The 12,975-nt window shown below is 40.5% G+C and overlaps 1 protein-coding gene across 1 annotated transcript; it reads left to right on the plus strand.

Annotated features, from left to right (window-relative positions):
* The first annotated feature begins 421 nt into the window (after positions 1–421).
* Positions 422–10,882, plus strand: mchr2b (melanin concentrating hormone receptor 2b). The gene is made up of 2 exons (XM_084942420.1): positions 422–1,224; positions 3,267–10,882. Exons 1-2 carry the CDS (start codon positions 821–823, stop codon positions 3,904–3,906), a joined length of 1,044 nt encoding a protein of 347 aa, XP_084798546.1. The 5' UTR covers positions 422–820; the 3' UTR covers positions 3,907–10,882.
* Positions 10,883–12,975: the final 2,093 nt, after the last annotated feature.

The raw sequence follows: 12,975 nt of genomic DNA on the forward strand, positions 1-12,975 counted from the left end.
AGAAGAATGTTTAAGGATCGTCTGGAAATCTAGGTAAACCCCCAAAGGGAGACAGATCTTTTGTTTTATGTAAAAAAATTAAGTGAAACAAGAGAAGGGTGGAAGGGGGGCACGCTACAGCTGTCTGCAGTCTGAACCTCAGATTTGTTTCCAACTTTTTTTAACGCCTTAAACGATTTGAAAGAACTTAAAAAGAGATTCTTTCAGTTTGCCATCTTAAAGTTTAAGCAGGAAGTCCTCTTTGATCCACGAAGCTTGAATCTTAACCTACACCCAGAAAGAAGTAGAAGCGTAAAGGCGCAGAAACTGTGGGTGTGCCGCCTCGTTAAATGGGAAAAAATCCTGGAAACGCCCCTATGATCAAAAATGCCTCACTAAATGTTTTTTTAAACTCCCCCCCCCCAAATCAGCATTTCTTGTCATGAGGTTAAAGTGCCGATTTGTGATTTGCTCCTCTCATTACACAACGCGGAGCGTGATCCTCTACAGGGAGGGAACACTGGTGTCCGTTGAAGCTCGCGGCAGAAGCGCACAGTAAACATTTGGATCCTAATTTGCTCCCACATATAAACATCTTCGGAACGATATCTTTGCTAGTGCAGTCAGCCTGGATTGGACACTGCTTTTTTCCCTCCTCTTGTGCTAAATCATATAATCCTTGTAAGTGAAAGCCAGGGCAGAGAAGCGGATACGCGCGTTTGGAGAGAGAGCCAAAGTTTGCCGCCCTAAGTTTGAAGCTCGGGCTTGAGGGGATCCCGGAGCTCAAGGTGCGCCACTTAATTACCGACCACGCCGAGGTGACTGTGAGGACGAGCTGAAGATGAATGACACTGGCATATTGTGCAAAAACAACCAAACAGACAGCTTCGCTGATCAGTCATGTCAGAATTCAACTCCCTCGCCTTACAGTCAGATCGACATCACCACTTTCATGCACATATTCCCTTCCATTTATGGCATCCTGTGCTCAGTTGGAGTTGTTGCCAACGGGCTGGTTATCTACGCGGTGGCAACGTGCAAGAAGAAAATGGTATCAGACATCTACGTGCTTAACCTGGCAATAGCAGACTTGCTCTTCTTGCTTGTGATGCCCTTCAACATTCACCAGCTGGTCAGAGACAGGCAGTGGGTTTTCGGAAACTTCATGTGCAAAGCGGTCGTTGTGGTGGATGTCAGCAACCAGTTCACCACAGTGGGGATTGTCACTGTGTTGTGCATTGATCGGTAAGCGTTGAAATCCACACTTCTCACAGAGTTGTTCCCAATCCATGAAGATATTTTAATATTTTTTCTTTTAGGAAAGAACAAAACAAAAGATATCCTCCAAAGCATGCTAACAACAAATAAATGTATTTATCTGTGCAAAAATTAAGATAATAAAAACCCAATATTAGCTGAAAATAAGTAAAAGTAGTTGTCTGGTATCCACTTTGCACTCACTGTCTTTATTTTATTCCACAGTAGGTGTTTTTAAATCTCATTTCCAGAGTTTTCTGTTTGAAAACAGAAATCCATGCTCATGCTCATTTGTTCAGCCTCATGCATAGCCAGCCTCAGTGGGTGTAAGTGAAGCTTTCATTTCTTTTGAAAGGCAGTCCTTCTAAAAATGTACCACTGAGTGGGTTTTTTCATGCGAGTAACAACCCATGAAAACACAATCTTCCCTATATAAATGTGTCGGGTCTGTGAGCTGAACACATTCAGGACATTAAATGAGCCCTCACGCCAAAGAGCTGAAGTGATAAACATCTCCATTTAGACATAATCTGGATCAGGTGGCTTTGACAGAGGTATGATTGCACACATCTTCAGAATAATACACATAATACATTTCTGCGAGGGGGGTCACTGGACCGGATAAATGTGCTCCGATTTAGCGGCACCACCTCCACAGGAAGAATTCCTCACAGGTTTCTTATTTGCTTTGCCATTTAGGTTGTGAATCATCGGAGCTTTATATCACATCAATTCAGCTTCATCATTTTAAATCACTTCTTTAACGGGGAAAACAAAGACAAAGGCTTAACTGTAGTAAACACTGAGGAAAAGATCAAACAATCCTTTTTAAAAAAATTAAAACTTCTTCCCTTTCAAGGCAAATAAATTTAGTCTGTAGTCTTGAGTCAAATGGCAGTGAAACTCATGGAAACCTAAAACAAAAAGCAGCTGATTTTCCCGAGTTTCCAAATCACATTTTTGATCTGATTATCTGAGTTTATTTGAGTTGCCCCATATTTCTGATATCAATGTTACCTTTCAAAGAAAACATACATTATCTGCTCAACATCTGCTCATACTGTAATTGCATGAATTTTTTTCCTTAATTTCTTATTAGGTAAAGTCCAAACTGCCATTACGGTGCTTTTCTTTGAATTCCCTGCTGTTTATCCCAACAAAGGTCACTTTATGTCAGGCTGCTGTGTAATTTCATTTCATGGGAGGTTTGTGGATACCAACATGATCATGTTCCCAATTAACAGAAGACCTAAATAATTGTAAAAACATTTACAGATGAGTGACTCATGTTTTAATGCCCCACTGCTGTTGGATTTATAGGTTTTAGATACGTACAAGTGTTTGTTTATTTGAAACACAATACCCGAAGGGCTGTTGGTTCTTTGCATAGAGGTAAACTGTAGTATTCTTCCTCTATGCAAACCTAAAAATCATCTAGGGACAACCTTTTAGCACATAATATAGTGCAGGGCTATCTAGTGTTTTGACAGTCTGAAGTGGGGTATTTGGGCATATAGCAAACATATTCAACCTGAGCTCAGGACACGAATGGCTCTGAATGATCAGTATACTAAATTAATGATAAGAGAGCAATGGCAATTTAGCAGCATGTCATGGAGGAAATTACAGGAGTGTTTTTGTGTCCACGCCTGCTAAATCGCAACAGAAAGGTCAGGGACAAACATGAGGACAGTCACTGGCTCTACTTAAATGGCAATGATTGCATGTATTGGCAAAATGATTTTTCTGGCTCTTCAAACTGAAGCACAATCCATATGGAAATGTGTTTACATCCTCTCGCTAAATGACTCTTATTAAATTATGCTGATTTATCAATGCAATCATCACTTTAATGATTGTGTATCTCTGACATAGTACCTTGTATCTCATTGGGTAGCCTGAGCTCATCCAGCATGAAAATGACCATCCAAGCAAAATCCTGCACTTGCATGCACTCTGGCAAAGCTGCTTTTACCATTTGTGTTCAAGAGAGTGGTCATACTCTTTACACAGTGCATTCTCCCTCACAGGTACATAGCTATTGTCCATCCCACCTCAGAAAAGAGGACCGTGCAGTGGACCATCATCATCAATATGCTGGTGTGGCTGGGCAGCTTCCTCCTCTCCGTCCCCGTCATGATGTACGCCAAGGTTGTGAGCAGGCAGCATTTGGAGGTGTGTATGATGTACCTGGACGGGCCTGAAGATATGTACTGGTACACTCTCTACCAGTCTATCCTGGGCTTCATCATCCCCCTCATCATCATCAGCACCTTCTACTCGCTCACCCTCTACCACGTGTTCAGCTCCATACGTCGGGTCAAGCGTAAGCAGTCTGTTTGGGCTAAAAGAGCCACTAAGATGGTCCTCATGGTCATCGCCCTGTTCCTGATCTGCTGGTCGCCCTACCACGTCATCCAGGTGATCAACCTGAGCAACAACAAGCCAACCGTCGCTTTCGTCTATGCCTACAACATCAGCATCTGCCTCAGCTACTCTCACAGCTGCATCAATCCGCTCATGTTGCTCATCTTCGCCCAGAATTACCGTGAGCGTCTGTGCCGAAAGAACGTGCTGCACAGCTCCCAGCACTCCTCCAAGGTGACGGTGGTCAAAACAGATGGCTCCAGCACGACAAACGACCCCAACTACCGCTGTACGGTCATCTAACTTTTTTTTAATATAGATACACATATGTACATGTAAATATATTGCTGCTTAACACAGAAGAAAGGAGCTCGGCTGGATGGAATCACCATAAACTCATACCACTTAACGTAATGGCACGAGCAGCTGAAGCACGAGCAGCAAAAGCAACCGCAGCTGAAAAAAACAGGAAAGTGGAAGTAATGTTTCTTTCTTTCTCTTTTAGCCTCAGTGTTTCCATTAGCCTTCATAAACTGTACTTCCAGTCTCTTGCTGGTCAGTTGCAACACTGAAGTGCAGCTTGCTGGATAAGTGTTCACATGCTGAGTGTGTGAAATGATGTGATGTTCGGGACTCTTTCCATGGGAGGGTGATAGAAGGAGTCAGCTTTATTGTGTGTTTGACGGATAATGTTAACACACATGGTGGCATGTTCATTCTGAGCGTATGTGATAGCTATCAGCACCATTTTCCAAGAAGGAGCTATTTATAAGGGCTCCTGTGTTGAACCGATGGCTTTACTAATGGTGAATACATAATTTACATCATTATTTTGCATATCCATCCATTTACTTTCCACCTTATATGAGGCCTTGGTTGGCAATCTACTAATAATTTTTCATGGTTCTTCCACCAGCAGCTCAGACGTTACCAAAGAAATAGGTCATCAACCCCTACTGTATCATAATTGACACATACAGTTTTTTTGAAACATCTACATCACCAGTGTGATTTGTTCCCCCCGAAACACTGGGAAAAAAATCACAATACATTTTTAAGCAATGAAAAAATTGAAAAAAGTCAGATAAAGCAAAAGTCATATATGGCAATTACTTCATATTTCAGACTATAAGGGGTTAATTAGAAATTAGTAATGGGGAAATCAAAATAAGTCTGTTTTCATCATGGGTTATGTTATAACAGTAGAGTGTTATTTTGATCTGTAAATTAGTCATTTTTCTTTATATAGCCAAATCAGAACAACAGTTACCTCAAGTAGCTAATCCTGATCTTAAACCTTACCGAGTAGTTTTGGATGCCTAAGCCTAACCAGGGAGAAAGTGAAAGTAAAAAGCACACGAAAAGGAGATTAATCAGGGGTAAAAATAAGAGAAGACAAAATTACTCCAAACAGGACACAAATCCATGAGTTAATCATCATCCAGCCGACCTTCTAATTAATATTTCTTTAATTCAATCTTAAAGACAGGCAGAACTTCCCTGGTTTAAGTCCAACTTATTTGGTTTGTCTCCCAGAGCAGTCGGACGTAGGCTTCTAACATCCTGCCAACCCACAATCAATTTTTAATGGTGTGAAGAGCAAGAGCAAATTATATATTCACCATATAGAATGTAAATATTGAAGCATTAGTTACAACTACTAAATGTACACACTTCTTAATCGTGGGACCCAATAATCCAATATGTGGTTGTTTTATATTTGAAGGAAACAGAATAAGAAAACATTTTAAGACTATTTTATGGCAGACAAACTTTAGAACAACAGCAGAGATGATTTTCTCAGTCATGTAAATCCTACAGCAGCTCAGGCGGCCTCTTACAAACTACCTGATTGTTGTACAAAGTACTGTAAATCATAAGTATTTGTTAGGGTGTGGTTCGCGCACTATTTATGAAATGTGTTTGGAATGAATGTAGTGTTTAAAGAGAAAGACTTTTTTAAAAATCACAAACACAAAGTCAAAGTCTGTCATTGTGCTACTCCCAACGCCCCCAGTGAACAGCCTGTTTGTTTTACCCTCAGATTGCTGGTAAATTCAGCATAAAACACCAGTGACTGATTTAAACCCAAAAAGTAAGACCAAGAAGTGTTGTGGTTTCCGCCTTAATGGTTTCCCAAATCATCAGGCATTCTGTGTTTTATTTCTTTATTTATTGCCACACAGCTCACAAACACTGTCCTGCTTTTCCTAAAAGAAAGCTTCAAAGAAAGGCCGTGGACGCAGAAGCAGACGTCTGAAAACTGGCATGTTTTTTTTATTGTTTTGGGGTTTTTTTTCTTGTTGAGTGTCAGATTTGGAGAAACAGTGTTGATACTGTATATTGAGTTGAGATAGTTGATTTAATATTGGTGTTCTTCTCTCCTCCCATGTAAAGTATATTTGATATGTGCTTCAGATTGTGCCTTTGACATGTAATTTTGTGATAAGAAGTTGTTGTTTTTTCTCATAAAGGGCTCAGAGTGATATTACAGAGACAGCAAACTCATTTCCCTTCAGTGTAACGTTAAAATGCACAATGAAAAGTGAGAACGTTTTATAAGTATAACTCTTTTTATAACTTTTTAGATCTGTGACGCAGCATAAACACAGAGGAATAAACTGTCACTGTATAGTTTGGAAATAGCTATGACTGCACAGTAGATGATCATCACTGGTTTCTTTCATAAGTTTTTAAAATGAATTCTTTTAATTTTGAGTGTTGTTTATTCATTGTGTGCCAACTGAGGTGAAGGAGCCTAGTGAGTTTTTAAAGAGGAACGCACATTCATTAATTACAGGTCATTCCTGAGTCCTCGCACACTTGCTCCTCAGTAAATAATCACAGTGTGTTTCAGTGTGTTTGTCTCTGCGCTGTGGATTGCCAGCTGTGCTTAATTAGGTGACTGGGCCCTGGATGCATACAAGTTCTGTGGAAAATTAGTTTGTGGTAATTTAACGACATGTAAATTCGTCTGGAAACTCAAAATACAAACCGAGCTCAAAGTGTTGAAGTGGCTCTCAGAGTCTGACTTCATGTCGAGGCCCTGTATTGTGAAAGGGAGCCTTTGTCAATGAGTAAGCTCACATTATCTTTGTCAACGGCCCTCAAGTGATTCCTTGTTGCATTTCAATACAAACTCACAAGAGAAAAATGGGAATATCCCAGTTTCTGTCCATTTTTTTTCATGGCAGCAGTCTCACTAAACACGACACAAGTGTTTTTGGGGGAGACGATAACGTGAAGGAACAGTCGTGGAGTGAACAGTAAACAGGCATCTGTGTCACCGATACCGATGCATCCTCCTCTTCTTCCTTTAAAGCGTGTGTCAGTGGAGTCCTTCTCATATTTTGGCTTCTGTCATTTCTGCACTAATGACTCCCCAAAAACACTTCTATTGTGTTTTGTGACATTTTTTTTTTCATTTCCATTGTGTTATATTTTTTTACTTCTGCTGTGTTTCGTGTGTTTTCGCAGCATTTTTCTACATGCTGGTGTTTTCTTAAATTACTGTGCATTTGACCTGTCAAGGCCACCATAGTTACCTTCAAAGGGAATGTGCCCTGGAAGAGATCATTATTAGATGTCTGAACTATGTAGCTCATTTCAAAAGAGTTTGAACATGCAGAGTTACCTCTACATGTCCAGATTTGTCACTTTATCTCGAAAGCTCAGCACAGCCACCCAATAGAGGATATGCAATGCATTATTATCAGGTTCTTCTAAAAATTCTCCTTTTGATCCAAAACGCTGCAGTGAGAGCACCAACAGGGACCCCTTTCTCTTCATTGGCTCCCTGTTAAATCTAGAATTGAATTTAAAATCCTTGTGTTTGCATGCAGAGTCTTGACTGATCAGGCCTCATCATAGCTTAAAGATCTTATAGTATCATATTATCCCAACAGAGTATTTTGCTTTCAGACTTACTGAGGCTTTGTTGTGGTTCCCAAAGTTTATAAAAGTAGAGTGGGAAGCAGAGCCTGTATCTGTGGAACCAGCTCCCAGTATGAATTCGGGAGATAGACTCCCTCTCTGCTTTTAATAATAGACTTAAAACGTTCCTTTTTGATAAGACTTATAGTTTGGGTTGGATCAGGTGACCCTAAATCCTTCCTTAGTAATGCTGCTATATGCTCAGACTGCTGGAGGACCTCATGCGATGCACTTAGCACGTCTCCACTCACCTCTTTTCACTCCCTAGGTGTTTATGAACCCCTGCAGGATGTCGTTACATTTTTCTCTTTTCTCTTCGTTACTCCGTGTTAGTCTGGTTTCCTGCTCCTCTCTTTCTTTTCTTTTTTTCTCTTTCCCTTCACTCCCAACTGGTTGTAGCAGATGGCTGCTCCTCCCTGAGCCTGGTTGTGCCGAAGGTTTCTTCCTGTTAAAAGGGAGTTTTTCCTTCCCACTGGTTCAAAGTGTTATCTTGAGGTTTTCTCCAGAATACTGTAATGTCTTTACTGTACAGTATGAAGAACCTCGAGGGGACTGTTGTTGTCATTCAGTGCTATGCAAATAAACGTGAACCGAATGGAAAATGAACTACTCAGTGCTTGTGACTGTTGTAGAAGGTTGGAAAACTGATGGACTGGTAAATGGAAAGCTTCGTCATCTAACTCGGGTCTGTTTTCACCACAGTGGAATTAATCAATCCACCCATCCATCTCAAACTCGGTGTTAGCATCACTCGGGGATGGTCAAAATCCTTCCCTTGGGATAGCAACTCTCCCCCAATGTTTTCTCAGACTTGATGGGACAAACCTTGTGTAACTTGCAATGTAAGCAACACTTCCCTCATTTTACAACCTCTGAACTCTACGATTCTTTATAACAATAAAGGTTTTTTTCCATATAAATTTCAAGTGAAAGCTAAAAGAAATTGGCTTTAAGCAGCTTGATTCATCTTAGGGACAGACTATGATTTGGATTAAAAATTGCTGCTTTATTAAGGTAAACAAATCTTCGTAACCATGGTTACAGTAAAATCCTTCTACCAGAAATGACCAGAATGGTACATAAAAGACACTTTGTTGACACAGGAAATGGGAGACCGTCTGCCGTCTCTCACATCTTGTTAGTTTGCTCATCCTCCCCGATCCTCTCTTCCTCTTTGGTACTTGACTCTATAATAGTGACACTAGTTCTAAACCACTAGCTTGTTGTAAAAATATTGTTTTGGGAAATTTGCTGGAAGAAGCGCTGCCGTTGTTTCTGCTGGGAGTCTCAATTTCACAGGTTGAACCAGACTAGGGCTCACTACCTGACTTTAATGTGTGAAACTGGTGGCATTTCCCTTTATTGTTTCTGTTGCCATTGAGCTTACATCCAGAACAAACAAGTTTAAGTGAAATCAAATGATCTAAATAAAAATAAATAAAACTGATTTTTGCCCAGGGACCTCAACATTGGGTTTATCCAGCCCTGACCTTGCTTTGCTGTGGTCTCCTCACTGTCTGTATTGTAAAGTGCTTTTTCTTTATTTTCTTTCTTTCATTTCTTTATGCTGAATTACTCAGCCAATGAAAGCTTTAAAAACCTCTTTAAAGCTTCTGTGGCTTCTCTAGCTTTTGTTATGACTTGCATGTCAATCATATATATGAACTCTGTGAGTTCTTGGTGAATTTCTTATAAATGTTCAGACCTGCAGCATATATTACAGTATAACTGCATCCTTCCAAATCATTTCCCAGTAATTCAAGCAGCATTTCATTTAATACATCGGTGCTCTCGATTCTCACTTTAGCAACCATAAAGAGTATCCATGGAGAGTCAGACTTTTAATCAGCAGTTGGTGCAGTGGTAATATTTCAGATTTATCTTTGATTATCTTCAGACGCATCAAGCGAAAACACTTGCCTCTGCTATTTACGGTGACGCTCGTACAGTAGCTCTTGTGTTATTTAGCACTCCAGCAACATGCCAGTAATGCCAAAGGAACAGTTGAAAGTGCCAGCTTAAAAAAGGAGGTACTGGGGAAGTGTGCTTGGCCCAGGTTAGTCTAGTGTTTTGGGACATGCCTGTGTGCCTTCTTCGAAGCAAGAGTCAGCGCATCAGCAGCCAAAACAGCTTCAAAGTCACACCAGTGCACTGAAATGACCCTGAATTATATATCGACCTCTGTCTTTGTTTTAGTTAAGTGAAGTGAAGTTGCAGAGGACTTCATCAACAACCACCACCCCCACTCCTCTTTTCTTTGGCTCTTTGATTTGAAAGTTGGGAACACAGTTGAACAAAATCTTCCTGATAGCTAAAACAGGAGTTTTACAGATTTTTTTTTCCTATTAAAGGAGAAAGTAAAATTCTTAATCTTTAGACAGGATAAGACTGCTAGTTTAGTTTAATATGACAGCTGGAAACTGCTTATAGGGATTTTAACAGAATTAATTAGTGAGCATTGTAAGTACTAGTAGGCGAAATTCTAAAATCATCAGACAGGGCCTGGCTGGCTGTTTCTGGTCTGTCTAACTGTCTGCTCACTCCAGCTGCACTGATCCAACAGGGGAAATAATTTTTTGATCCCCTGCTGAATTCATACGTTTGCCCACTTACAAAGAAATGAATAGTCTCTAATTTTTATGGTAGTTTCGTTTTAATGAATAGGGGCAGAAAATCAACCAAAAATGGGGAAAAAAAAAAAGAAATTACATAAAACTTAAAAACTAATTTGCATGCCGTGAAATAAGCATTCGATCTACTAAAAAACCCCATGAGCAAGTCCAAAGAGCTGTCAGTGGATCATCAGCTTGGTGAGAAGGTGACGACTGTTGGTGCGCTCAGAAACGGTACGCACAGAGATCGAAACATTTTACTTTGTGGCCTTTTTTCTGCTGAGGGTCCAGGAAGATTTCATCCTCCCTCAGTCAGAACACTGAAGATGGGTCATGGCTGAGCCTTCCAGCATAATACTGACCCAAAACATACCATCAAGGCAACAAAGGAGTGGCTAAAGCACATTAAGGTCATGGAGTGGGCAGTCTCCAAACTGAATCATATAGAAAATCTGTGGAGGGTGAAATCTAAAGGATTTAGAGAGTTTCTATAAAGAAAAGTGGCCCCTGAGATGTGTGCAAACCTGGTGATCAACTACAAGAAACATCTTACTGCTGTGCTTGCCAACAAGGTTTTCTGCACCAAGTACTAAGCTGTGCTTTGCTTGGGGATCAAATACTTAGTCCACTCAGTAACATGCAAATCAATGTATAACTTTTATGTCATTTGTTTTTCTGGATTATGGGTTGATATTTGTTCTCTCTTCATTAATATTAAACTAATATAAAAACCACAGACTGTTCATTTCTTTGTAAGTGAGCAAACTCCAAACCAGCAGGGGATCAAATCACTATATCCCCCATTGAATGAAGTGTTGTCCACCTTTTCATCCAAAGCTCAGGAAAAAGTGATTAAATAAATGTCAGGTATTTTCTTAGAGTCCTGAAAGAAATTAGTTAGTAAGCAAACTCCCAATCAAGCAATGATTAACCAAGCCACCGGTCAAATTTCTTTATATGAAACAGAAATGTTGTGCATTAAATCATGGTACGAAACGAACAAGTAGCAGTTTTAGAGAACAGGTCCATCAACTGGATGTGTATTTATATGATTATGTTTCTGAAGTAGACTGAAATGAAAATAACTTTCAGTCCACCTTTACTTTTCTTATTCATAGGGGTTTGCCCCGCTCGCCCTTTTAAAATGTGATTTTCAGCTCTTTTCAAAGGGAGATCTCACTCTTGTGTTCACATTTCGTTACTGAAGCCGGTCAAGGTAGACGAGTCATCCTGCCTTCCTCCGCAATCCTTGGTACAAGCAGCACCTGTTCAGCGCTTAAACCTGAATGCGTTCCAGCTGTGATTCAATCAAAGGTTTGACAGGAGTCCTTTTTATGATCCAGGCTAACATATAAATCACATTTTCCTCCTCACCTCTCATCTGCACTGACTTCTCCCTCCTATCTCAGTGAAGCAGATCCCTTCCAGCCCAGCTTCACTTAATATTTTCCCACCGGAGACAACATAAATTCAATTATGGATTCCATACACTCCGGTCTCTGCTGGGAGAAAGGAAGCCAAAATCTTTCTTTCTTTTTTATTTGCCTGCATTACAGAAGAAACCAGCATTATGATGATATCAGAAAAGCTGCACATCTGACACATTTTCCACTCTGCTGCTGAAACATTACAGAGAATGCAGAAAACGTGAGCTGATGCTCCCCCGGAGTTGCTGGAGTTAAACCTGACGGGCCGGCACTGACTGTAAAAACTTCACTGAATATTAAAATGTTGCAGTAGCACAGCTCTCTCACAGTAATGCTGATGCTACTTGAAAATCTATCTCTCTAACAGTAAAAAAAAAATACTGTTTGTGTTTGGAGCTCTGCTCAAACTCAAACTCAGCCTGAATTCATTCAGTAATAATGTTGAAGACCAAAAGCATTAACAGGGATCATCTGTGGAGCCACAATCTGCTTTAATTTAACTTTCTGTCATTGCTCAAACTGTTTGAACACATAAATGAGCCACTTTTGGCTTATTTTTTTTAAACCGGAGCACAAATTCTAACACAAAACTGGTTTTGTTCTTAATGCGGAATTTGTAGACAATCATAAAAATATTCAGTCACGCAGGAAGCACAGTCAGGGCTTAGCTTTCAGGACGTCGACTCAAATGAAAAAGATGATTATGGGAACATGTGTGCACAGTGTTGATGTAAGACATTTGAAAGTATTAAAATGCGACTGGATGCCTGGGTGTAGGAAGGCGTCTGAATGCTGTACGGACGCCAGCGACATCAGCGCACGTCAGCATAATTTTCAGGTGAGCAGTGTGGCAGATCTCGTGGTAGAGCGAACGTTTACATGCACCGCGGTGATCGAAGGAGAGCGCTGGATGTGGATGTGACACGAGCGTGCACTGCAGCAGTCTTAAACCTGCCTCGCGGGTTTATTAGCTGGCGAGTGAATGGGAAGCAGATTGTTGGGTGATTTGGAGCTGATCTCCAACAACTGTGACCGCTCACGTACAAATTAAACACGATGGCACTCAGTGACTTTAAGAGTATTGACTTTAAACCCTCGAGCACCACAGTGTAAAAATTTGATGAGCACCAGAACTAATAAGAGGGAAGCCGCTTTGAATGCGGTGCTTTAGAGAGCCATCCGCAGAGAGAGCCCTTCTCTGCCTGCATGCATGAAGTAAATCAGATGATTAAGAGAATAAAGTTTAAAATGTGGATGTGACATGTGCAGTCGAATCAATCAAAATTCAGAACACATTAAGATGTTACGGTGGCTTGCAGATGAGCACATAGACAACATAATTAAGCAGTAGACTGAATTTGACATGCATAGCTGTTACCTTTAAAATGTAGCAAGTCTGC

Source organism: Perissodus microlepis, chromosome 2 (assembly GCF_051167445.1).
Source record: "Perissodus microlepis isolate ML-2025 ecotype Zambia chromosome 2, ASM5116744v1, whole genome shotgun sequence".
Classification (NCBI taxonomy): Eukaryota; Metazoa; Chordata; class Actinopteri; order Cichliformes; family Cichlidae; genus Perissodus; species Perissodus microlepis.

Excerpts from the sequence above, each read along its gene's own strand:
- mchr2b (XM_084942420.1), top strand. The coding sequence starts at position 821 with ATGAATGACACTGGCATATTGTGCAAAAACAACCAAACAGACAGCTTC. Across the intron at positions 1,225-3,266 it reads ACTGTGTTGTGCATTGATCG|GTACATAGCTATTGTCCATC; the intron begins GTAAGCGTTGAA and ends TCTCCCTCACAG.